The sequence below is a fragment of the Callospermophilus lateralis genome, chromosome 2, assembly GCF_048772815.1.
Source record: "Callospermophilus lateralis isolate mCalLat2 chromosome 2, mCalLat2.hap1, whole genome shotgun sequence".
Taxonomy (NCBI): Eukaryota; Metazoa; Chordata; class Mammalia; order Rodentia; family Sciuridae; genus Callospermophilus; species Callospermophilus lateralis.
Window position 1 is genome coordinate 192,713,447 of NC_135306.1, and position 27,225 is coordinate 192,740,671.

Sequence of the window (27,225 nt, forward strand, 5' to 3'; positions counted from 1 at the left end):
AGAATGGAATCATATGTTAAGTGGCTTCTTGTGTCTGGCTTCTTTCACTTAGCTTAATGTGTTCAAGGTTCATCCTTACCCTAGAATATCAGCACCTTAATCTTTTTATTGCTGAATAACATTCCCCTGTGTGTATATATCACACTTTTTCCTCCATTGACTGATGGACACAGAGCAATTCCTAAATCTATTTTGCTGGGATTTACCAAACACTACTTCTAGGAAGCAGTAAGCTCCCTTGTACCTAAGTCTAATGGACAGAAAATTACCTCATGTGCTTACCTTATCTGGTGCATTTTTGCTTAACATTAAAGGAAAGACTCGCTCATGAAGCCAGTACTTCCGGTCGTTGTTATTGCAGCCATACAGGAAGATATTATTCTTACGGCTGTGACCATGAAAATCACAATATAAAAGAACCTCTCTTTCTTCAAGAAGTCTGTTGAGAGGGCAAACAAAGGACTCAGGGGACCTCCAAATGCATGCAAACAATCCAGGATCATCTGGATTCTTTTAGGAGTATGGCTGTTGATACCTTCCCTCCTCAGAAAATCTCAATGCTAGTGGCCTCCAATGGACACTATCCCCATTCATTGCTGAAAACATGCTCTCAGGCCAGGTGTGGTAGCACATGGAGCAACTTAGGAGGCTGAGGCAGGAGGATCCCAAGTTCAAGGCCAGCCTCAGCAACTTAGTGAGGCTCTAAACAACTCAGTGAGGGGCTGAGATTGTGGCTCAGCGGTAGAGCGCTCGCCTAGCACAGGTGGGACCCGGTTCAATCCTTAGCACCACATAAAAATAAAGGCATTGTGTTGTGTCCATCTACACCTAAAAAATAAATATAAAAAAAAAACTCAGCGACACTGTCTCAAAATAACTAACTAACTAAATAAAATAAAAAGGGTTGGGGATGTATCTCATTGGTAAAGCAACTCTGGGTTCAATTCCTCTTATGGAAAAAGAATAAAATAAAAATAATATATGCCCTTGCTAGAAGGACTCATAATGGAAAAGTAGTGGGTAGACCTGGATAAGTCGACAAAAAGTAGAGAAAACCTATTAAAAGAAGCCCACTGTGAAGAACGTGAGGAAGGGAGAGAGACTGCAGTTGTAGGGAATCACAGATTGCCTTTGTTTCCGACTTTCTAGGGCCCGTTTCCTTCAAGCCCTTCTTTGTCTCTGGATCACTCAGGACACTTATTCCAACTTCCCAAACATGCTCACTTTCTCTATGACGATGATGATTGGATGAAGAGGGTCAGAACAATAATCGTACACATTTACAAGGTGCTTGTACTATGCTAAATAAATCACATGAATCATCTCATTTAATCCTAACAGTAACCACTCAATGCAGGTATTATTATGACCATTCTACAGATGAGAAAGCTAAAGCTCACTGAGGTTAAATCACCTGGCTAAGATCATAGATCCCATCAATAGTGAAACAATGTCTCAAACGCAGGCCAAGCTGACTCCCACACACATGCCCCTAGTTACTCTACCAGCCCAACACTACTCACACCTGTTCACATAGGTATGGTTAGAAGGTGTGCATTTACATTTTTTTTTTTTTTGTATTGGGATTGACCACTGAGCTACATTCCTAGTCCTTTTTATTTTTATTTTGAGACAGCATCTCACTAAGTTGCTAAGGGCCTCACTAAGTTGCTTAGGGCCTCACTAAGTTGCTGAGGCTGGCCTTGAACTTGTGATTCTTCTGCCTTGGACTCCCTAGTCACTGGGATTGCAGGAGTGTGCCACTGCACTCAGCTTCATTTGCACATTCTTATCCGCTGCATTTTCACTCCTTTAAGGTGGGCACTATTACATTTTAACCTTTGACTGCTTTTACACAGGCCTGAAAAGTGCTGTCTGATTTTTTATTCTTCATGAGAGGTAACATAAAATGATAATAAGGGACTCAGACTGTGGAACCAGAGAGACTGTGTTCAAATATTCACCCTGTCACTCACTAGCTGTATGATTTTGTTCAGGTCATTTAACATTTCTGGTCCTCAGTTTCCTCATTATATACAAGACAGGATATTAATCCTAAAGGATCTCATTAATATGGAGATTAAACGGATCATATAAGTAAAGCACTAACATACTGTCACTTCATACATAAGCACTAATTATTAGCTACTATTGTAACTATACAAGTTTCTTTTTTAATATTTTGTTTTTGTTGTAGTTGGGCACAATACCTATTTTTTATTAATTTATTTTTATGTGGTGCTAAGGATCGAACCCAGGGCCTCACATGTGCTAGGTGAGCACTCTACCGCTGAGCCACAACCCCAGCCCCTAATATACAAGTTTCATCATGAAGACCTACAACTTCCCTGACCTCTGATCTTTTCCACTCAGTTGTTTGACTTCTAAATGAAAAGACTCTAACCGAAGTGTTGCATGTTTAGTTTACATCCAAAGATCTGACAAAGCCATGTGACGTCAAAGGGACTGGTAAAACCATCCAAAGCCATATCTGATGACAGAACAACAAAAGAGAGGAGCTGAGGTTGTGGCTCACTGGTAGAGTACTCACCTAGCATGCATGAGGCACTGGGTTCAATCCTCAGAACCACATAAATGTAAAATAAAGATATTGTATCCACCTAAAACTAAAAAATAAATTTTTAAAAATATTTTTTTAGTTGTAGTTGGACACAATACCTTTATTTCACTTATTTATTTTTCTAATTTATTTTTTAGTTACAGTTTGACAGAATACCTTTATTTTATTTATTTTTATATGGTGTTGAGGATTGATCCCAGGGCCTCATACATGCTAAGTGAGTGCTCTACCAATGAGCCACAACCCCAGACCCTAAATTTTTTTTTTTTTTTTTTAAGAAAAGAGACCTCATTCCCCATAAGACAGAGTATATGACATAAGGCTCAGCACTCACAGAAAGACCAATGGATAAAAGGTCTCACCTTTTGATCATGTTCCTTGTGTGCCAGATGCAAGGAAAAGACTCCTTCAGGATGGTTTTATAATGCCTGTTCAAGTCCCTTCCAGCCAATGAACACCTATAATTCCCCACAATCACGCCATCTGGATTTAACATGGGAACTACCTTGAAGACAAAAATATCTCTAAGGAGCTGGGCATCTGGGGAGTTGCTAAGGATGAAATCCAAAAAGCCTTTCATAATCCAGGAGGCATTACTTTCCCCAGGGTGCACTCTGGCACTCAAGACCACAGCTTTCTTTGCAGCAGCTTCATGAGGGGTCGAGGATGGGTTGGTGATGGTGAGCAAGTAGACAGTATTTCCTGCTAAGCTCCTGCATAAAGTTCGGAGCTTGCAGAACTGAGACTGGATGGGGTTCTTTGCCACTGACAAGAGGTAGCACTGCAAATCAGTGTATGTATATGGGTAAAAGTGTGCAAAGAAGCAAGTGTCCTGGTCATGTGGAAACTGAATGGTCCACGTAAGACAGTAGAAAGTCTGCTGCCCATTGTCTGTGTTATTCTTGTAGTACTTGATTTCATTTCCTTCTCTCCTCCAACCAATGTTGTAGATGTTGGCATCTAATTGGGAGTACATGAGTGGTTTCATGCCTACAGTATACAGGCTCTTAGGCTTCAGCAAGTTGACAATGGTGAAGCGATAGGTGACATCTTTTCTGGTGTTTTGAACTCGAAAATAAAACCACTGAGTGTGTTTATTGGTGTAGAGGTCAGTTCGCAAGGTGAGTTCATACTCGTAGGTGTCTCTGTAATGGAGAGAACAGAAGATTATCTCTATAATCTCATACTCCCTTCAAAAATAAATTTGAGAAAACATCGTATTACAACAGAAAAACCTTCTATATCATGTTTATTTTCTAATTTGCCTAACCCCAACTCACATAATTAGACAAGCAGAAACTTGGGGAAGGAAAGTTTGGTGTGAAGAAGGAAGAATTTCAAACTCACTGTTACTCAGGATTTTTAAAAATTCTTTTGGTTTCTTCTTCTTCTTTTTTTTTTTTTAGAGAGAGAGAGAGAGAGAGAATTTCAATATTTATTTTATTTATTTTTTAGTTTTCGGCGGACACAACATCCCTGTCTGCATGTGGTGCTGAGGATCGAACCCAGGCCGCATGCATGCCAGGTGAGCGAACTACCGCTTGAGCCACATCCCCAGTCCCTCTTTTGACTTCTTGATAGCTTTCTAGAGTGTCTCCTAGCAGTTTCTAACTACTGCAGTACATTTCTCTGAAACATACTGAAAGGTAGGGGAGTCAGAGCCCGCTTTTGGTTATTAGCTGTTTATCCTAGAGCTCACACTTTGGAGAAGACCCATAAGCCTCAATGTTATTTTTATCACTAGCCATCAATTATTTCAAGATGAGGGGGCACCTGTGGAATGCATTCACCTTGTATAAAAGATGCAAGACTAACTTGAAAAAGAGGAAATACAAATGGCAAATAAAATTAAAAAATAAAAAGATATTCACACACATTGATAATAAAAGAAATGCAAATCAAAATAAGATGTGGTTTGGAGGTTAGTTCAGTGGTACAGTGTGTTTTTAGCACATGGGAGGCCTTTAATGCCTAGTACAAAATTTTTTATATATATAAATTTATTTTATTTATTTATTTTTATGTGGTGTTGAAGTTCGAACCCAGGGCCTTGTACATGCAACGCGAGCGCTCTACCACTGAGCCATAACCCCAGCCCCCCCAAATTTGTTTAAAGTTAAAAAAGATGCAATTTCCCTCTTTATCTGCTCATCATTCCAGCTTTGGAAAAGAAGCACTCTTATATATTGAAGATGAGAAACAGAATCATATTGGAGTGCAATTTGGCAAAAACTAGTGTTCAAACCCTTTGACCTCACAATTTTAATTCTAGAATTCATCCCCTAAACCACTATAATTAAAAAGATAATGCATAAGTGTGTTAATTCTGCTAAGTGATCAAGCAAAACTATAAACATCATAATTCATACCAGTTTAGAACAAGGTATGGAATATCCTTACAATAGGATAATGTTCACTAGTTATATATTTAGGGATGAGTTCTCACTAGTTGTCCAGGCTAGTTCTGAACTCTTGGGCTCAAGTGATCTTCCTGCTTCAGCCCCCTGAGTAGCTGGGAATATAGGTGCATGCCACAGCTCCCAGCTGGCACTATTAAAAATAAGGAGGCAGGACTGCAGTTGTAGCTCAGTGATAAGAGCACTTGCCTAGTACGTGAGGCCTTGGGTTCCATCCTTAGCACTTAAAAAAAAAAAAAAAAAAGAACAAAAACAAAACCAAGGAGGCATATCTGTGATATTCCCATAGAAAAATACCTAAAAAAAAGCAATTTGTAAAACATTACACCATTATCCAATTTTTATTTTTAAAAACATACACTTTGTGTATATACACACACAAATATTAAGGTATATACACAAAACTAGTTACTGTATCTGGGAGGTCTGATTATAGGACTTTTGGTGGGGGGTACTGGGAATTTTGCCCAAGGGTGCTTTATTACTGAGCTACATCCCCAGTCCTTTTATTTTTTGAGACAGGGTCTTGCTAAGTTGTTGAGGTTGGCCTTGAACTTGTAATCCTCCTTCCTCAGCTTCCTAAGTAGCTGGGATTACAGGTGTACACTACCATACCAGATTTAGAAGAAACAATTTAGATAAATGCTTTATTTTTGGGGGAAAACAGGAGTCATAATTATTATATTCTCTACAGGGAGCCACCCATGAATTACTTGAGGGTCTTCACTGGGTTTTGAGGCAGGGGGATTTAGGTTTGGCAGTGCAAACTAGTTTGTGGCTCCTCCCGTTCAATGGATTGCCCAATGCATGTGACCTCTACTTCTGCTCTACTAGGAAGACCTCTCTCATAACTCTGGCATTGGGAGTAACCCGTTGGAAACTGGACAGCCCACCTCCTATCTTATTTGGCAATAAACATTCCTTGGAAAACCTCTGATGTTCCCCCATATAAATAAAGTAAGCACAGGCTCCATTGCTCTTTTCAATGTGGAAAAGATCAGTTAGTCTGACCCGTGCCTGCTTTTTAAAATTATTTTTGTGTTCTGTGCTTTTTTTGCTGTTTTGTCTTTCTTAGCTTTTATTCCAAAGCTAGCCCATTCCACCAAGAGGAATCTCCATTCCATCGCCTGTGCAGGTCCCAGCGAGAATTCTCCACCCTTGTAACCATTTCTCATCACCCCTTTTAGCAAACATTCCTCACTCCAGAAATCATTCCTGAAGATACCTCTAAGGCTCTCAATCATCATTCTATTGGGAAATTCCTGGTTACTCACACTTGGACAGCTTTTTGCAGATTCCCACTCTCAAATCTTGACTCAAAGAGTAGAGTATCATCTTCTGGTCCTTCCAATGTGACAGCAAGTTCCTTGATAATTCCTCGTTTGCCTCCCACTCTTGAACTGGTGAAATAGGAACCTTCAGTGGGCACTGTAGATAAAGAGACATCTTTAAGTCAGGTTCCACTCAGAATACATTCATTCAGCACATATTTACTGAACCCCTCTACCTGGTCAGCACTACCCTAGGTTAACAGCAATAATATTTAAATTCTCAACTGAGGACTTATCCTGGATAGAAACCATTGACTCAAAGAGACAATTAAACTTCAGATGGTGCTACAAATGGAGTCCCCAGTGGACATCCCTCTAGACTGGGATGGACTCCTTGATCAGCCTGCTGCTTCCCACTTGTCCTAAACCTTCCTCGGAAGAATAGTCCAGTTATTTCAATGCTACCTCTTGTCAGCCTTAAATGGCTAGGGTGGTTTTTGCCCCAACTCCCAACAGTAGCTGGGTATCTTCTGAGATGGGGGATTGAGAGAGATATAGAAGGACTTAGGCAGCCAGGGCAAGATGGCAAGTGAGAAGGTTGGGGGCATGGCCAGAACAAAGGAGCATGAAGAGGGTCTTCTGATGAGATCAACTTTCTGCTTAATGAAAATACTCATGGACATAAGTTGGGGCCCAATCAGACAGACATTTCCATATTTATGCTCTGAAGTAGGACGTGGACACAAGAGGGGACCCAATCAGACAGATACTTCTGTACCTATGCTCCTAAGTGGGAATCCAAAAGAAAAACTAAAACAGACACATGGACAGAGGTGGCACCAATCAATAATAGTGAGGAGAGCATGGAAAGGAGAGGAGATAAGGAAAGGAAGAAATTCCAGAGACCACAAATAGAACAGGCTAAAACTCCCGGGCAGATTCCCAGTTCTGGGGCCCTTTCTCTTTGGAGAATTGAGTCTCTGTGGCTTGCTTGCTTAAAAAAAAAAAAAAAAAAAAGGTACAATTAATGTCAAGCATGGTGTCATACTCTTGTAATTCCAGGTACTACTCAGGAGATTGAGTAGGAGGATTGTAAGCTGGAAGTCAGCCTGGGCAATTTAGCAAGGCCCTGTCTCAAAATAAAAAATTAAAAGGGCTAGGGAATATAGCTAAGTGGTAGACTGTCACTAAGTTCAATTCCTGGTGCCCTAAAAGAAGTTGATTTGCAACTATTTTGTCCTATCATTTTTTTTTAAGTTGTAGGTGGGCACAATACCTTTATTTTATTTATTTATGGTGCTGAAGATCAAACCCAGGGCCTTACACATGCTAGGTGAGTGCTCTACTACTGAGCCACAACCTAGTCCATCCTGCCTATCATTTTTTTAAAATTTATTTTTTATTTGTAGATGGACACAATACAATGCCTTTATTTTTATATGGTGCTGAGGCTCGAACCCAGGTCCCGCCTGTGGGAGGCGAATGCTCTACTGCTAAACCACAATCTCAGCCACTGCCTATCATTTTTTAATGATATCTTTTTTTGTTTGTTAGAACAACTCAGCAAAATAAAATTCTGGTTTATTGTTGGACAACATTGTTTCACACAAAAATCAAACAGGCCAAAAATAAGTGAATAAATAAACAGCAACTTCATAAGACAAAAAAAAGAAAAGAAATCTTTTTATCTTTGGCCTTTTTAACCATCTCATACAAACCAACTACTTATAGTACAGCTAAAGTAAATACACAAGTTACTGGAATGCTCGGAATAAGAATTTTTTGTTGTTGTTGTTTTTGTTTTACAAGGTTTTTTTTTTTTTTCTCCTTTGAGATTATAATGAACATGGTCACACCACAGGTAAAGTCAGAAGTAGGACAGAGAAGGCTCCAAAGGCTGGTTTGGTCATCCGAGATCATTAAAAATGGCTGACCCCTAACAATATGTACAAAAATATAAAATGTAAATTAAAAATACAAACAAATTTTCCTTTTTTAAAGTACTTTTAAGAAAAAGAGTAAGGCCTTGGAAGTTTTGGTTCTTTTTCCCTCCCCTGTTGCAAATTCACGTTGTGGTTTTGGTTGGGTGGTGAAGAGCACGCGTCACTGCGGTGGCACTCCCCGCAGTGGGCGGGCGGGTGGACCTCTCCAAGGTGAGATGGGAAGTGGAGGGTGAACAGGTCACGGTGGCCTTTTATTTTTAGTTTGACTTTTCCTTTTTTGGTGTCTAGTCATCCATCCTTCTTCTGCTTCTTGGTATCAACATCATCATCCTCGTCATCTTCAGCTGCCCGTTTGCCGTAGCTGCCTCAGCCTCCTCATCTTCATCTCCATCCTCTTCCTCACCATCACCTTCCTCCTCCTCCTCTTCTTCCTCACCACCGTCTTCCTCTTCCTCATCTACCTCATTGTTGGCCTCCTGCTCCTCCTTTTCCTCATTAGCATCCCCATTAGCAAGGGCGTCTCTTCCATTCTCTGCCTCCTCCACAACTTCCTTCTTCTCCTTGAAGTCCTTGGTGTCCACAGCCGCGTCTGACGTGGTGGGGCACGCCGGTGATGATGCAGTGGGTTAAATAGGAAACTAGTTCAGGGACTCTGGCGATAAAGCTGCGGAGCCCGCAAGCCGGGAAGGTGGTTGTGGCGAGTGGGGAGCTGGACCCAGGAACAATGCAAGATGGCTTTTCAGAGCAGTCAGTGGGGGCTTAATAATATCTTTTTTTTAATATTTATTTTTTAGTTGTAGTTGGATACAATACCTTTATTTTAGTTATTTATTTTTATGTGATACTGAAGATTGAACCCAGGGCCTCACAAGTTAGGTGAGCATTCTACCTTTGAGCCACGACCCCAGCCCTAGTGATATCTTTTAAATAATGAAAAGTTGGGGCTAGGGTCTTGGTTCAGTGGTAGAATGCTCATCTAGCATGCATGAGGCACTGGGTTCAATCCTCAGCACCACATAAAAATAAATAAAAATATTGTATCCACCTAAAACTATAAAAACAAATATTAAAAAATAAATAAACAGTAAAAAGTTCTTAATTTAGATAAAGTTCAATTTATCAATTTTTCTTTTATGAATCATGCCCCTTTTTTTCAGTGTTTGGAATCAAACCCTGGGCCTTGCCCTGCTAGTCAATACTCTTACCTCTCTGAACTACATCCCCAACCCTCTGAATGTCTTTGGTGTTACATTTAGAATGTGTTGCCAAATCCAAGGTGAAGTTTACATCTGCTTTTTGCAGTACTGGGAATTGAACCCAAGGGCTTCCTGCGTGCTAGTCAACTGCTCTACTACCAAGCTACATTCTCAGCCTTACACCTATGTTTTCTTAAAATATTTATAATTTTAGCACTTCCTCTTAAGCCATAAGATTCATTTTAATTTTTTTACATGTATGAAGGAGAGATCCAACTTCATCCTTTTGCATGTGCATATCCAGTTGTTTCAGAATCAACAATTAAAGAGGTTATTCTTTCCCTTATTGAAAAGCAACTGACTATTTATGAATAGATTTATTTCTGGACTCTCAATTCAAGTTCATTGATCTATATGCCAATCCTGTGCCTTTACTATACAGTTTTGTAGCATATTACAAAATTAGGAAGTGTGAGTCCTCCAACTTTTCATTTCTTTTTTAATACAGAGTCCTGCAATTCCATATGAATTTGAGGGTCACCTTTTCCATTTTTGCATAAGAGGCCATTGGAAATTTTTCTTTAAAGTTATTGAAATTCTGATAAGGATTTGTATTTGTAGATGTTTGAGTAGTACTGCCATCTTAACAAATTTAAATCTTCCAATCTGTGAACATGGAATGCCTTTCCATTTTTTAGGTTTTCTTTATTTTTTTTTTTTCTGCTGATCTAATTGTTTCTAGAACTTCCAATATAATTTTGAATAGAAGTAGTAAACTGGGCATATTTTAATCTTTTTCCTGATCCTAGAGGGAACGCTTCTAGTCTTTCACCACTGAAAATGATGTTACTCCTTGCTATGTGTAGTCACTAAATCTTTTTTTTTTAATTTTTTTTTAGTTATACATAGGCACAATATCCTTATTTTATTCATTTTTTATGTGGTGCTGAGGATCCGAACCCAGGGTCTCACACGTGAGAGGCGAGTGCTCTACCACTGAACCACAACCCCAGCCTGTCACTAAATCTTTGATTCATTCAATCAGTGGTCAGCCATGATCTGACAGAGATATCCTTAAATACCTAGAGTTAAAAAACAAAACACAGAAAAACTAGGTGTGTGGTGGCACATGCCTGTAATCCCAGCAGTTCAGGAGGCTGAAACAGTAGGATCTTAAGTTTGAGGTCAGCCTCAGCAACTTAACAAGACCCTGTCTCAAAAAAAAAAAAAAAAAAAAAAAGAAGGGTATGGGAGGTGGAGGGGCATGGCTCAGTGGTAGAGTGCCCCTGGATTCAATTCATAGTACTGTAAACAAACAAACAAGTTTAAAAAAAATTAAAATCATAAATCTTTCCTAGTCTTTCCAGATTGGCTCTAAGGCAGTGCACTCCTCAATACTAACCCAACCTGTAACTTCAGGCTTTACCTCCTTCCCGCACAAAGCCCAAAGCCCAACCAGAGGTGCAAGTCCAAGGATCTTCTCAGGTCTTTTCCGAATGGGTTGAGCCTATGCACATCACATTCTTTGACCTATGTGGTAACACTTCCAGAACTTCATCTCTCCCAAAAATCTTCCTCCTCATCTCTTCCTCCCCAGGCTTTTGGGCCTGTTTGTTGCTTGCCCCATCTGCCATCCCTTGCCCCAAGAAGCAATAGGCAGTTGTATGTCTTTAAATGTTTTGTCAGATGCCACTTGGTAAAACTGTTCCAACCAAAGGAGAGAAATAAAAGCCAGTCTTTGTTTAAGACAGACAAAAGAAATCACAACCATAGAGTTTTGAGGATGAGGCCCATGTTGCTCTCCCCAGTACCACCATGAGCATGCCAAACCACGAACGAGGATTTCTGTCCTCATGGTCTCCACCAACCGGGGATGGGGACAGTAGATGGGTAAACAAACTGGCGTGCTTTACCACTGAGATACTTCCCTAGTCTCACTAAGTTGCGGAAGCTGGCTTCGAACTTGTGATCTTCTGGCCTCAGTATCCCAAGTTGCTGGGATCACATGTTTACAACAGTGCACCTAAATCTTGTGATTTCTTTATCACATAGATTATTTAGAAATATGTATTTCGAGCTGGGCGCTGTGGCACATGCCTGTAATCCAGTGGCTTGGGAGGCTGAGACAGGAGGATAGTGAGTTCAAAGCCAGCTTCAAAAAAGCAAGGTGCTAAGCAACTCAGTGAGATACTCTCTCTAAATAAAATACAAAATAAAAAGACTGGGGATGTGGCTCAGTGGTTAAGTGCCCCTAAATTCAATCCCCAGCATGCCCCCCCCCAAAATGTAGTTCAATTTCCAAATATTTGTGGGTTTCCCAGATTTAATTATGTTGTTGATTTCTAACTTAATTTTGTTGTAGTCAGAAAATATAGGATATTGTATTATTTTACTCTTTTAAAATGTATTAAGACCTGCTTTGTAGCTTAGGTTATGTCTATCCTGGGAAATCTAACAGGTGTTCTTGAAAAGAAAAGGTATTTTGTTGTTGTTGGTTATAAAATTCTGCTTTCCTTTTCCCTCTTCTCCTTTTTTCTTTTTTTTCCCTTTCAGTTCTGGGGACTGAATCCAGGAGCACCATACCACTGAGTTATATCCCAGCCATTCTTTATTTTTTGGTACTGGGGATTAAACCAAGGGACGCTTAACCACTGAGCCACATCCCCAGCCCTTTTATATATTTTATTTAAAGACAGGGTCTCACTAAGTTGCTTAGGCCTTAAATTGCTGAGGCTGGCTTTTAACTGGTGATCCTCCTGCCTCTGCCTCCAGAGCTGCTGGAATTACAAGCGTGAGCCACTGTGGCCAGTTCTCAGCTTTTTCTTTTTTATTTTAAGACAGGGTCTTCCTGAGTTGCCTTAGGACCTTGCTAAGTTGCAGAGGCTGGCTTTGAACTTGTTATCTTCTTGCCTCAGACTCCCCAGCTGCTGGGATTACAGACCTGCATCATTGCGCCCAGCAGATATTCTTCATATTTTTATGAAGGACATGGATTCTGTCCTTAGAAGCCTACAACTTATGTAGGCAACCACATCCTAAGTGACAGTCACATACACAAAGCAACAAAATACTCACTGAAGTGTACTCAGGAAGTAGAGAAAAGAAGGGCAAGCTCCCCATAATGTAATTCAGTGTCTGATTTCCAGGGGGAATAAGAGAGAAACTATAAAATGGACTTCAAGCTACTAAGAAAAATGTACAATGTGCCATCATTTCAAAAAAACTATTGAAATTTTAAAACTGAGTCATGATTATTGGGGCTCCCACTTACATTGGTCTGGTAAAGACAGTTTATCCATTAGTAAATTAGGATTTTAAAATCACTTCAATTATGGGAAATAAGTTTATTATAACTTTGTCATGATTAATCATTCACTTTTCAGTATAATGAAAATACCTGGACTTAAATGGTAGACAACTGTGCCTTTTTCCTCTCCTACAATTTCTGGTACCTTTTCATTTCCTGTAGGTTGATAGAAATATTCTGGCTGAGGTGGAACCCACTCTGAAAGAAGGCATTTTAAAAAGCACAAAATAAGAAATATACAAGGTATTATCAGAACTAATAAAAATATCAATTATTCAAATGACTAGTTTGATCAAATCAAACCAAATTCTTATCCCAAATTTCCAGCTTATCTGTAAATTAATTATGTCTTGCTTCTTTCCATAAAAAAAAAATATGAGGAAACTTTTAACAAAAAAGCATATACAATGAAATAATAAATTTTAAATAGAAGACTTAAGCCTGAAAGGTCAATACAGTTGCTACAACAACTCTTCAAAATAGCTCTGTACTTCCTTGAAATCAGGAAAATGGGACCAGCTATATTCTTTTTATTACTATAAAGGAACAACTCTATTATTTGTTTCAGAAGAAACAAAGCATTTACATTAGCACTGAATTAGAAAGATTTCTCACAAGGGATGAAAGCTAGAAACATTAAAAAAAAAAGAAAAAGAACTCAGTAAAAGATGATGCTAATTTCTTTCTTTTTTTTTTCTTTTGTGTGTGTGTGTGTGTGTGTGTGTGTGTGTGTTGGGTACATTGAGGATTGGACTAAGGGGTGTTTTATCACTGAGCTTCATCCCCAAGTCTTTTGAAAAATTTAAATTTTGAGAAGGGGTCTTGCTAAATTGCCCACACTGGCCTTGAACTTGCAATCCTCTTGCTCTAGTCACTGGGATTGCAGGCATATACCACTGCACCCAGCAGATGATAATTTCTTTGAGGCTTTGGCAATTCAGTTTAACTATAAGGTACTTGGTAATAAATTTCCTTTGGAAAAAAATTGAGGTGGGTGGATACTGGGGATTGAACCTAAGAGCACTTTACCACTGAGCCACATCCCTAGTCCTTTTTATTTTGAGATGGGGTCTTGCCTCAGTACGACCACTGATGTTGGCCTTGAACTTGTGATCCTCCTGCCTTGGCCTCCTGCGTTGCTGGGATTGTAGTCATGTGCCACCAAACCTGGCTGCTAGGAATTTTTTTTTTTTTTAAGAATTGCTTCACCTGTAATCCCAGCATCTTAGGAGGCTGGGACAAGAGGATTACAAGTTCAAAGCCAGCCTCAGCATCTTAGTGAGGCTCTAAGTAACTCAGAGAGACCCTGTCTCTACATAAAAATATAAAAAGGGCTGGGGTTGTTGCTAAATGGTTAAGCGCCCCTGGGTTCAATCCTTGGTACCAAAATAAATAAATATGCAATTGTTACCACTGCAATAATGTGATTATTAAATTCTAGTTTCCAGTTTGTTTGTGTTTTTTTTTTTTTTTTTTCTGTACTTTTGAGTCAAGTTCCAAATTCCCATATGAAGGCTGGGGATGTGGCTTAGTCGTAGAACACGTGCTTACCATACATTAAGTTCTGGGTTCAATCCCCAGCACTGGAGGAAAAAAAATCTTAGGAATTCTATCTTTGTTTAGTACTCACTCATTTTTGCTTTTTATATATGGAATAGCAAAATCCTATTGTCTGGCCAGATCAAATTGGACTTGTATATAAAAACTACAGAGTACATGCTGATCTTAGCTCTCTTAGTCATTATACCAAATCAAAATGCCCTCTTCTATTTCCAGACACCCCAAGAGCAGTGAGAATATATAGTTGAAAATACTGAGTGGGTCCCTGCAAGTATTTTCAGCCTCTCATCTCTTGTCTCTCATGTTCAGTGCCCCATGGTTCCTAAAACATGCCATGTTCTTTGTGTTTCTTCCACATGTACTACTTTTCTCTAACTCTCTCCAGTTAAAAAGGTCACTTCTAAATCATCTTTCAGATTTCAGCTTTCATGTGCACTCCTTTTGGAAACTGAAGTGATCTCCAGGCTGGTAGGTGTCCCTAGAGGGACATAACTCCATGCAATTACCTAGTAAATGCTCAATGTCCCCACTAGTCTATAAGCTCTCGGTACCTCCACTTGCTCATCATTGTAGTTCTAGCACCAAGCACTTAGGTTAGCATATGGTGAATGCTAACATGCAATAATCAAATGAATATTATAAGGAGGCAGTGAGAAAATATGAAACAACCAATTATTTATCCAGAAGTCTAAAGCACAGATTTATTGTTTGGTAGATTAAATATTCTAGTAGTTAGAAGTCTCCTTTTTCACGCAAGCCACTTCTGTAAATGCTTCATAAAATGGAGGCAAAAGATTGTGGGTTGGGAGTAGAGTTCAGTAGTAGAACATTTAACTAGCATGCATGAGACCCTGAGTTCAATCCCCAGTATCACACACACAAGAAAAGACTGTGCTTGGGATGGGGTTGTAGCTCAGTGGTAGAGCACTTGCCTAGCATGTGGCATGCATTAGGTTCGATTCTCAGCACCATGCACAAATAAATAAAAGTCCATTGACGGGGCTGGGGTTGTGGCTCAGTGGTAGAGTGCTCGCCTAGCAAGCACGAGGCCCTGAGTTCGATCCTCAGCACCACATTAAAAATAAACAAATAAAACAAAGGTATAAAAAAAAAGTCCATTGACAACTAAAAGAATATAAAAAAAGAAAATACTGTGCTTATATCATCTTTATGGTTACTAATATCATAAAAAGACCCTATCATTCCCCCCAAAACTCAAATAAACTCAAAATATATTTAAAAACAGTAAAAACTATTCTGGAGTATATATCTTTCATCAATTATATCTATTCCACTCTAGTTTGCAATTTGATGTAACTTTTTTTTTCTTAAATCTTTATTTATTTTTATGTGGTACTGAGGATCAAACCCAGAGGGGCAAGCACTCTACAAAATGAGCTACATCTCCAGCCCCTGATGTAAGTTTTTAATGGTGAAGTATATCAGTTTCCCAGAGCTTAACCATTTCAGGGTAAGTTATAGATGTTGACTCTGTCCTGTCTCATACTTCAGCATATAGGACTTTAAATTCTAAGGCCTTGAAATAAAATCAGGCAAAACAGCAAGACCACCACACATAAATCATATTACCAATATGATGAATGCTTTCTTTGATGACCTCACATTCTATTGGCCATCTTGGAGCCTGAAGTGTCCCTTTGCTAGAGAAAAAGGCAAAGAGTTCTCGAGGTTCTCGAAGACGTGGGTTTACTTGGTCCAACTCATCAAAAAGAAGCTGTCTGCTCCTAAGAAGTGGTGAACTCAACATAAGTGAATCTGTCAAAGGGAAGAGGAAATGCATGAACAACTTTCTTTTTCTCTTTGGAAACCTTATTGCTCATCTATAACAGCTAAGTAATTCTAAGCACTATATTAAAATATTAGCATATATGTCTAGTGCTAATGATAATATTTATCCTTTAAGAAGGAGACTTAATCCAGGATGATAGATTTGAAATTATAAAATGTTATATTAAAATTCTGCATAATCCTTTAAATGTTTTAATATAAAGCTTCAGAGTAAGTTAGAAAAAATTTTAATTATTAAGTCCAAGACATTTCAACAGTAGGTTACACAAATAAAAGGATATTTAATATGTCATACTATTTTATTTTGTTTGGAATGACAGAATTTTCAATTCACCGACTAGCATAAAACTTTATTAATTACAGTGAAACAACCTATAAATTAAGTTTCAGGCCCGTGATGTATTCATCTGAAAGTTCAAAGTGGCTTAAAAAATAAAGAGGATGGAAAGGAGCAGAAGAGAGAAGAGATTGTAGGGAGAGGTGGTGAGAAAAATGAGAGTAAAAAAGCTTTCAGGAAGGCCGGGGAGGAAAAGAGACAAAGAAAAGAAGAGGAAAGCAGGAACTGCAGTCTGAAGGCCTCTCAGTTCACATCAGATGTGAATCCAGGCCTGGCTTAGGCAGGGAGAGCAGGAGGTGAAGACACATTCCTACCAGAGAGTCTGAAATTCCTGGTCTGGAAGGACATGAAACATCTCTGCTTATAGCCTCTATCTGAATATGCAGAGCTGAAGATAAACAGGCCATAGAAAGAGAAAGAAGGCACAACTTGTCCTAAGGTCTTTGTCCTTCTCTTTTTTGCCCACTGTTCCTCACCTCATTCCTTCTCACCCAAATGTTGGGCTTTCACGTTTCTTTCTTTTTATCTTTTTTTTTGGTATTGGGGATTGATCCCAGGGACACTTAACCACTGAGCCACATCCCCAGTCGTCCTTTATATTTTTTTTAGACAGGGTCTCACTAAGTTACTTAGGGCTTCACTTTGAGTTGCTAAGGTTGGCTTTGAACTCATGATTCTCCTGTCCCTGCTTCCCAAACCACTGGGATTACAGGCATGTGCCACCCTGGCCAGCTACATTTCTAACTGTATCATAATTTAATGGGGAGAAAAGGCAATGAAAAAGTGGTAATAGCTGCTGGATTTCACTCATAATTATAGAAATGTAACGCAAAGTGGGCTGGGGACACAGCTCAGTTGGTAGAGTGCTTGCCTTGCATGCCCAATGCCCTGGGTTCAATCCTCAGCACACACCCCCGCAAAAAAAAAAAAAGAAGAAGAAAGAAATATAAATCAAAATCACAAAGAGATCCTTTTTTTTACCTAATGGGCAAGAAAAACGTTTACATGACTTTACATTCATCCTAGCAAAACAGTACTCTCAGAACTTGCTGAAGGGCTGGGGAAATAGCTCAGTTAGTACAGTGCTTACTTCACATGCACAAAACCCTGAGTTCAAGCCCTAGCACCACAAAAAAAATGGATGGATGGATGGATTGGGAGGGTGCAGCATGGAATGAGAAGGAGCCAGGAGGCAATTTGGAGGCTGTTTCAATAGTGAAAAATGATGGCAGCTTGGACTGATATGTACTGTTGAAAGGGAGCTTATGAAGGGCTAGGATTGTGGCTCAGTGGCAGAGTACTTGTCTAGCATGTGTGAGGCACTGGGTTTGATTCTCGGCACCACATATAAATAAATAAAATAAAGGCCTGTTGACAACTAAAAAAAAAATATTCTAAAAAAAAGAAAGAAAAACAAGGTAGCTTATGAAGAAGACAAGTTGTAGATGGACACAATACCTTTGTTTTATTCATTCATTTTTATGTGGTGCTGAGGATCAACCCAGTGCCTTACATGTGCTAGGCAAGTGCTCTACCACTGAGCTACAACCCCAGCCCTGGTTGGATATATATTAAAAGAAAAATTCAACTGCATTTTGGACCTTAGATTTAAGATGAAAATACCCCTGTAAAAAATTGCTTTTATGGGGCTGGGGATGTGGCTCAAGTGGTAGCGCGCTCGTCTGGCATGCGTGCGGCCCGGGTTCGATCCTCAGCACCACATACCAACAAAGATGTTGTGTCTGCCGATAACTAAAAAATAAATAAATAAATATTTTTTTAAAAAATTGCTTTTACTTAAGCTAGCTGGAATTGGTTTCCTCTACTCTTGTGCACAGAGCCTTATAAGCACATTCACCAAAACTGTGTGCAAAAATTAATATATTCTCTTGATGAAAGAATCTTAATACATTTTTGACATTTTAAGAAAATTTAGAACATACAGCATTTTATTTTTTAAAAATATTTATTTTTTAGTTGTAGTTGAACACAATACCTTTATTTTATTTATTTATTTTTATGTGGTGCTGAGGATCAAACACAAGGCCTTTCACAGCTACGGCTGAGCCACAACCTCAGCCCCAACATACAGCTTTTTAATTTAAATCTGTAAACCAAAGTAGATCTAGAGAACATTTTTGAGTGAGGTCAGAAATAGGAGCCAAAGCCACTTCCTTGGCCTCTCCCCACATAAGGCCACATTTTCCTGAATTTCTGGAGGAGTTGTCAAGGCAGAAACATTCTGGGGATCACCCACACCGATTACTACTCACACAGAAGTTTCTCCTTTTGCAGAGTATCTGGTATCAAATCATTTCTTTCTCCAAAAGAGACATTCAGTAGGTACTGAGGATTATTCTTCTGAACATGCTGATGTGTAGCTGAGTTTGGTAAACTGCCTTTCTGGGCTAAGAATAAATGGTTTAATTAAAGTTGTTAGCAGGCTGGCTCATCACCTCTAACATCAAGGTCAATACCTAAACCACCACTACTATTATTGCTGCCTATCACCTTGGGCCTTTACAGTGAATTTATTTCATTTTTAAAAGAGCTTTCACATTCCAATTTATGTGAATTAAGCAAGATTATCTCTATTTACCACAGAGGAAATGAGAGAGTGAGGAGACTAGAGAAGCATTATGTATAGTGGAATGAGAAAGGACTTGGGAGGGAGAAAGAACAGTGGCTGCAAAAGTTGCCAAGAGAGCCTAATCCAAGTGAAGGCAGGTTAACATGGTGGAAGCAAAGCACTGATGCCAGAAGACACTTGCCCTGAGGGCATATGTGCTGAATCTGGTAAACCAGAAATTCAGTTTGACAAATGAATAATCACTTAGAAAATGAAACAGTCAAGCCAGGCATGGTAGGGCACACCTGTAATCTCAGCAACTTGAAAGGCTGAGGCAGGAGGATTGCAAGTTCAAGGACAACTTAGTGAGAGCCTGTCTCAAAATTAAAAAGAGTTGGGGATGTGGCTCAGTGGTTAAGTGTCCCTGGGTTCAATCCTCAGTTAAAAAAAAAAAAAAAAAAAAAGGAGGAGGAGAAGGAGGAAGAAGAAGGAAGAAGAATAATAATTGTGGTTGTCATGACACTTCTGAGGAATAAGTAAGTACAAGGGGCAAGGTGGGAGAACATGCCTTTCCAGATATCAGGAGTATTTTAACTTCACATAGTAATTAAGAGATGGTGGTATTGGTGGCAAGGATAGACAAACACACCAATGAAAGTGAAAGCTTAAAATAGACCTTTGTATAAAGCAAGTCTCTCACTTGATAGAGGTATCATAGAAGATCATTGGGGGAGGACTTTTCACTAGTGGACTGGAAAAATTACTTACTAGTCTATCCAAGCACAACTCTCCCAATTAATGAAACAATTCACCTCCTGAACCCAGGAGAGGTGATGTTGGATAGGAACGTATTACCTTTAAAGTACCCATAGTATTGGAGGTGACGGTACATAAAGTCCTCATAGGGATCAGGAAGAGTCTGTGAAAGGAAAAGCCATCTAAGTCAGGAAAGCGCTTTCAAATGACACTGAATTCCTCACGGAAAGCTCACAAGCCTTGTTGCATAGGACAGTATACTTGAGGGCCTTTGTAAACAAACCAAGTGAAATCCATGCTACTTATTCTACCTTGAGGACCAAGATCTTCAGCTGGACAAAGGTATCATCAGAATATACCTTCTGATCTAGGGTTGGATTTCTGTGGAGTTTTGCGGGGAGGGGTTGGAGGGGGCGTGTACCGACCTCTTGCTTTCGCTCGGTTTCCAATGCCGGGAACATGTTACTTCTGCATGGTATGCTGAAAGCCAGTCAGTGGCATCGCATGCAGCCGCAACCCCTGCCTAATTTCCAAAAGGGCAGCTGATTACACAGGAGAAGCTAAAAACCAGAACAGGAAAAGTCAAAGGACTGTGCTTACTGCCGGGTCACACGCTCCTCCCCCTCTCCGGCTCCCACTGGGACCGACTTCAGGAACCCGAACCAACCCAGCCTCTCAAACAAGAACCAGGCGACGTTCCCACCCGAGGCCGGGCGGCGAACCTGAGCAGTCAGGGGCGACCGCACATCTTCCCGCCTCCTCTTCCGGAGGCACTGGGACCCCGGCGGGCCCCATGCTTCGGTCTCCCTGATAGGGGAGATCCTCCACCAGGACTCCCCAGGCAACTGAAAGAAACGGGGACAGGGGACGCGGCGCAGGAGTCTCGGAGCGGTTGAAAAAGTAAGGTCAGGGGGTCGAGAGTGGGTCCTGAGAACGGAGCAGGGGTTCAGAGCCACCTGGTCAGGGGCCTCCTGAAGGGTCGAGGAGGGAAGCAGGACAAAGTTCGCAGCAGGAGCCTGGGTGAGGCGGAAGCCCACCGCTCGCAAGGCAAGAAGCTCGGCAGTCCCAGCAACGGGGTTCACCTGCCACCGCTTTCAGCGCGGGCGCGCGTAGCTTAGCAACCGCCAGCGGCAACCGGAAGGACTGAGTGCCGGCATTTCCGGAAGCTAGGCCCCGCCCGAAGGCGCCCGCGGGAAACCCGAGAAGGTGGGCCGCTGGCAGAGCAGACACCAGACTTATTAATTCTTCCTCTCTCCTACTTTACACCTTGTAAGGAAAATGGAGTCGATCAGCCTCCCTCACCCGGATAACTAGGAAGAAATGGTTGAGATGCCTCCTGTAAGGCAGGAAAACGGCGCATGCGCATTCTTATACAACCGCAGGGTGGCTTGTTTGACCGGCTGCCGGCTTTGTTGTAATTCTGTCTGTAAACTGAACAGGGCTTTCCTCCCAGTGTTTTGCCCACCCATCGAATAAAGAAAGGCTTGTCAGATCTTCCTGTGGCTTGGCCTTTGGACTTCGGCATACGCACATCTTCAGTCAGCCTGCCTGGAGTTGAGCGGTTGCACTACAGTTGAGCCTAGTTGGCAGGACTAGCAGCAGCCGGGTACGGACGGAACCCGCTGCACCTCTGGAGGAAGGTGTAGAAGGGTGGCTAGCCACAGCATGTGGTATTCTGTGGCCGAAGCTCCTTGTGGTAAAGATTTTCTCAGAGCAAAGAAAAAGATAACATGGAGCTATTAGATAGTAGCTAGCAGTGAGCGGTGGAATGCAGGCAAGGTCACAAGTGTTCTTTAAATCACTTTAGGGTCTTTAAACAACTTTCAAGGTGCCGGGGTCCAGCCCCATCATGGATCCAGGGGTCCTGAAGAATGAGTGGCATCGGCCAAAGAAAAGATAGGACAATAGGTTGCAAGTTAGGAGCAACCTCCAGAAGGATCTGCTGCCCCTAGAGGGGCCTTTATTTTTATACCTTTTTTGCAGGTATTTTTTCGGTAGTTAATGGATAGCCTCAAAGCCCGAAACTTCTTTGATTTACATGATTTTCAAGAGTTGCAATCTTTTATGACACATATTGATTACCTAAGATATTGAGTACATTGTTTAAAATATTTTTCTATAACTTTTGCCAACCATAATTAAGCTTTTACATTTTCACCTGAACCACTAGGTGCTAGGCTATGCAACTAGACTACATGTCTCCTGATCTATTAACTTTTAACTTTAAAGCATACCTATAATTTTTTCATTAACCTTTAACTTTAAAGCATACCTATGATTATTTGTAAGCTTTCTTCTAATCTAGAGTCCCAGTAAAACACACTTAAAATAGTGAAAGTCTATTATTTAAAAGCCTACTACTCTGAAGTGCCGCTAAAATATATCTCTTAATTTTACATTATTCTATTTTAAATTTCCAAGGTAATTTCCTTTTTTCATATCATCTATTTAACTGCTTTCTTAAAGAGTTTCTTTGATCCTTGGTCAAAGCACACCAATTCTTCTTAGTAATCTTTAACTGAAGGGCAGACTCTGCACCTCAACCTATTTGCCATTAATTTTAACTATGTGTTTCCCATTCGCATCATGAATTCCTGTGTAAGGCAAAGGAGGGTCTGTTGGTGGGGAAAATGTATGTTGCACAGGTTGTGGCTTTAGAACAGGGAGATGAGTGTAAGCTTTTCTCAGGAACCTCGATTTGCAATCAGTTCCCTGTGAATTTCTTGAGAAATAACACTGTTGTTTGTATCCTGAGAGATATTGAAACACACCTTGGGACATGTCTTAATTGTATCCTAGTCTCATTCTGGGAATTTTCCTGCAATCTCAGGCAATATATACTTTTATTATTGATTGATATATGCCCTATTATCCATATCATGAGTCTCATAAACAAAATACTTAACATTCCCCATGGTTCAGGTTTCCAGATGGTTTGGCCCTGATGTAGCATGCCCTATGCTGTGACCCTGTCAGACAATGGGTGCAGGAAATCAAAGGGTGGTAGTTAATTTGTATAAAATAAACAGAAGCAAGGGAGCTAGTTGGAAATCATGTCAAGAGAAAAGAATTGATGGGAGTAACTCTTGGGGTTTTTTTTGTTTTGTTTTGTTTTTGGTGCCAGGATTGAACTCCTGTGCCACCACTCCCGGCTGATGGGACTAACAGGGTCCATTGATGTTGATGTAAAGCTAGGAATTGTAGCTATAAGTGTCTCAAATTGTCTGGGAAGGAAGATTCCTGTTGAGAGCCACAGCCGAAGGGGCCCCAGCAAACTTTCAGACTGCCACCTGATGATTGGCTCACAGCGGCCCCAGCAACATCTAGCTGATTGGCTCCTCTGCGGTGATGCTCATTGGACTGTTTCCCTGCCCTTTCAGGCCACGGAGCTGCTCATTGGGGGACTTTTTTGGCTCCGCCCACGCGACCCAGCCAATCGGCCTCAAGAGCAGAAGGATTGTGGGAGGTGGAGAGGCTGGTGGTTGGGGGAGTGGCTTGTTGGAAGCCGGTGGTGGCAGTTGGGCTCTGAGGGTTTTTCCTGAGGAGCTGTTTTGTTTGGCTGAGTGGTTCTAAAAATAAAGTTAGTTTCTTTTGACAAGTGGCTCCTGAATTGTGCCCAGCCAATCTGCGGCAGATTCCTTCAGTGCAGGCTCATGAAGGTAATATCTGACCAGCTATTGACCCCAGCACCCACAGTAACTCCACTGTCCGACATGATAGAGGAGTTGAACACCCAATTGACAAAGAATACACAAGGTGGTCCCCAGTTCTGGTAAACATGAACCAGTGATAAATGGAGATGGCATTGTCTCCTTTGTCATTCTCTGGAGATGGCCCATTCTCTCTCTTGCCGGTGCCTTCTGCTTAAGTCTCACTTTGATTTTACTTTACTTTCACTTATAATAAAGTTCTCTTGCATGACTTTTGGTGTCTGACTTGAAATTTTCTTTTCACCAGAACACGAGAACTGATGTCTGGAGTTTCAGCTTCCTGCTTTCCTGTGTCAGAACTATCAGATTCAGTTGTAACATTGTTACCACTCTGTAATATAGAAATAGAATGCCCAAGTAGGAATGTATATTACCTTATAAGGGAGACAAAGAACTAGTATGTAAAGGAAAACTAACAAGACTAGGACTATGCCCTCCTGCAGTAAAGGTTCAGCCTTTGAATAAGGATCTGCTGAGCCAGTGCTGACACAAGTGCTGTTTCCTGACCTGGTCTCTGAGTACCCTACAACATCCTGGCTACCTGGGCCCCTCCACAGGAATGGGCAGAGTTTGATGGTACCCCCGTAGGGTTGAAAAAGGTCTTATACCAGGTGGGAGAGTGGGAAAATGCAGTGTGTTTGACCTCTGGGCCCATTGGATGATTGTTCTTTATAGTCTATGGGAGGTTACCGAGAAGATGCAAGACTTACAGGATAAAAAAGAAACCATGGAATCTATAATGCAATCAATAGAAGAGAACATCTGTACCTTGGAAAAATAACCCTCAGCCTTCCCCATGTGTTGGTGGAGCCAAAGGAGTAAAAAGAAGGGGGATCCAACCATTGGTAATGCAGAAAACAAAACAATAACAGCAGGTGGCTTCAGGTTAACAGCCAGAAGAGCCGGCCCAGGTAACCAAGTTCACCATATACCAACCATTTATTCAAGCAGAGTTGGCAGACTTGGGAAAGCAATTTAGACAGACACCAGGAAAACCCTTGGCCACTTGGTTATTAATGCCTCTGGGATTTAGGAGGGGATAGTATTATGTTTAGTGCCTTGGAAATGGAGAAATTACCATCCATAATTACTCACCCCTCCTTGCAGCAGAGATTACATAAGTCAATGCCACAGGGGTGAATAAGGATATCACTCTTTATTTGATTGGGTATTGACTGCTATCTTCACTGTTTGGTCAAATGTGGGGGATGTCCCAGAGACCATAAGTAAATGGCAATCATGTGCATACCTGGTCCAGGCACTGCGAGTGTTGGGGATGAGATGGGCCATGTTTAACTTGAATACTCATGGGACAAATGATGAACAGTTTATAGCTGGCATGAGGAACCTAATATCACAGAATGCCCCATTGACATCTTTTGGGACCTTATGTCCATCTTAATTCTTTATGTGGGTCACCTATTAAAGAGGAAACCATTATGGTGGTCATCCTGGGGAAAGTGAAGGATTGATGCCAACAAAAGGGGGTCCAAACCACTGCTAAGACTACCCCTTCAGGACCTCTTCTGATGAGAGAAAGACCCATTAAGGTAACAAGAGCCCATTAAAAAAAAAAAAAAAAGTTGAGCTGGGGCTGTGGCTCAGCAGTAGGTAGCACACTTGCCTGGCATGTGTGAAGCACTGGTTCGATTCTCAACACCACATATAAATTTTAAAAATAAATGTCTGGATTGGGAATGTGGCTCAAGTGGTAGCGTGCTCACCTAGCATGCATGAGGCACTGGGTTTGATTCTCAGCACCACATAAAAACAAAATAAAGATGTTGTGTCCACCTAAAACTAAAAAAAAAAAAAAAATTTATTAAGAAAGAAAAAAATGTTTATCAACAACTAAAAAGTAAATTAAAAAAAAAAAAAAAAAAAAAGGAACAAGAACCCAAATGTGGATAGAACTTTTGGAAGCAGGAAGTCAATAGAGACAAAATAGATGGCAAACCAAACACATATTTGCTACAATTATGAAAATAGTTGAATAGGGACCAGCAGTTCCTCCATGTAAAGAAGCAAAATCCAAAGGTGGACCTGGAGCTGAACCCAGTGGCAAATGCTTATAATCCCAGTGGCTTGGAATGCTGAGACAAAAAAATCACGAGTTCAAAGCCAGCCTCAGCAATGGTGAGGCGCTAAGCAACTCAGTGAGACCCTGTCTCTAAATAAAATACAAAATAGGGCTGGGGATGTGGCTTGGGGGTCAAGTGCCCCTGAGTTCAATCCCCAGTACAAAAAAAAAAAAAAAAACATGCACCTACAGAGGCATGTCCCCTACATCTAGAGGATTATCTAGTCTCCCAAGGTTTTTTGGAGGAAGGGGACTATACCTTCTTCAAGTTTAAATAGGGAGGGGGGTAACATACCTATTGGCCCCACATGGAACTGGTTATCCACTGGTCCCTCACTAATGTAAAACAAGTATTATTAGTTCTGGTAGATACCCGGGCCAGATATACTCTGTTGTGCGGTAACCTGGATAAGTTCCAAGGGCTGATTACATATATAGAATGGATGCAGAGGCCATAGTATAAAAGTATAAAAGAGCAAGCTGCTTGCCCCCACATGAACATCCAGTCTATGTATCTCCAATGGTGAGCACATTTTATGTGTGGACATCCTCCAGACAACAGCAAGAGAGTTTCACCTATGTATCTGTGCCATAAAGACAATGGTGAGGGGACATGTGAAGCAACCCCCAATGGTGCTGCTGCCGCCACAAGCCTCACCAATTCCAAGCAACATAAACTGCCTGAAGGGCATGAAGAGAGAATCACATATGATGGGCATAATGTGACCTGCCTGTTGTCCCTTCAACTCCCTGGTATGACCAGTGAAGAAAAAAGATGGATCCTAGAGAATGTAGACTCAATATTATGTCCTCCAATACATGCTGCTGTCCCTTTGGTGGCTGACTGTGGCTTCTGTCCCGGTGGCTTAAGCACTCCGACTTTTTTGCCTACCCAGGGACGCCAATTGCCAGGTTTTGTTTGAGACTAAAACACTCAGAGGTCACATCAGGGGAACTGGGCTGCATGAAATAACCACACAAGAGACAGAAATACCTTTTTCTTGGGGTTGCTGTGATGGCTCCTCTGACCTTAAGGGTCCGCAGAAAGAGAGACAGGCAGCACGTGCTGACCCTTTTATTGAGGTAAAGCCATTCAAATGAGGCAAGGAGTCAAGTTTCAGGGGGTTGAGTCTAGCTTCATGATGTCTGCTGTCAGCAGGTTGACTGACATCTAGGAAGGCCACACCCAAGGGCACAGTAAAACAAGGGGACACACACAAAAGGCACTTCCATGGAACATTCTATCCCAAACAGGGCAAGGGGTAATATTACAAAGGCACAGGTGAGCATAGCTCCACCCATGGGGCTATAGGAAGGCACACGCCCATGCACGAAGACACTGTCCCTTGAACCCAAAGGGCGGGGCAGTCTAGCGGCATGGCTGCTGCCTGACTGCATCAGTCACCCAGCCAGGGAGTGACTTAGTCACGTGCAAGGTTGGTCTCCCACAGCTGACTTGATGAATTGACTAATGACTTTTGTAGCTGATTTGGCGAATGCGAATGCCTTCTTTTCCATAGATTTTTTTTGTTCTTTTCCATAGATTCATAGATATTCCTGCTGATAGCGAAGTCTAGTCTGCTTCTGTTAGACCAGGATGCAAGAAAAGACCACTGACTCTAATTAAAATAAAATTAAAGCAAGCTTATTATTTCGAATGGCCGGACTGCCTCTCCCACCCAAAACCGC

At 41.0% G+C, this 27,225-nt stretch overlaps 1 protein-coding gene and 1 non-coding gene across 2 annotated transcripts in view; one reads left to right on the forward strand and one right to left on the reverse strand.

The window, feature by feature from the left end:
- Agbl2 (AGBL carboxypeptidase 2) overlaps positions 1 to 20,546 on the reverse strand; it is a 34,147-nt gene extending 13,601 nt beyond the window's left edge. The window contains exons 1-9 of the mRNA XM_076844383.2: positions 20,469 to 20,546; positions 20,172 to 20,306; positions 19,846 to 19,909; positions 18,695 to 18,829; positions 15,866 to 16,051; positions 12,806 to 12,913; positions 6,273 to 6,426; positions 2,944 to 3,726; positions 283 to 439 (exon numbers count right to left, since the gene is read on the reverse strand). Coding sequence (XP_076700498.2) covers positions 283 to 439; positions 2,944 to 3,726; positions 6,273 to 6,426; positions 12,806 to 12,913; positions 15,866 to 16,051; positions 18,695 to 18,829; positions 19,846 to 19,909; positions 20,172 to 20,207 — 1,623 coding nt within the window. The 5' untranslated portion in view covers positions 20,208 to 20,306; positions 20,469 to 20,546. The remainder of the gene's footprint in view (positions 1 to 282; positions 440 to 2,943; positions 3,727 to 6,272; positions 6,427 to 12,805; positions 12,914 to 15,865; positions 16,052 to 18,694; positions 18,830 to 19,845; positions 19,910 to 20,171; positions 20,307 to 20,468) is intronic.
- Trnaa-agc (transfer RNA alanine (anticodon AGC)) lies at positions 15,279 to 15,351 on the forward strand. The gene has a single exon. It is a non-coding gene; the product is annotated as a tRNA-Ala (tRNA).
- Positions 20,547 to 27,225: the final 6,679 nt, after the last annotated feature.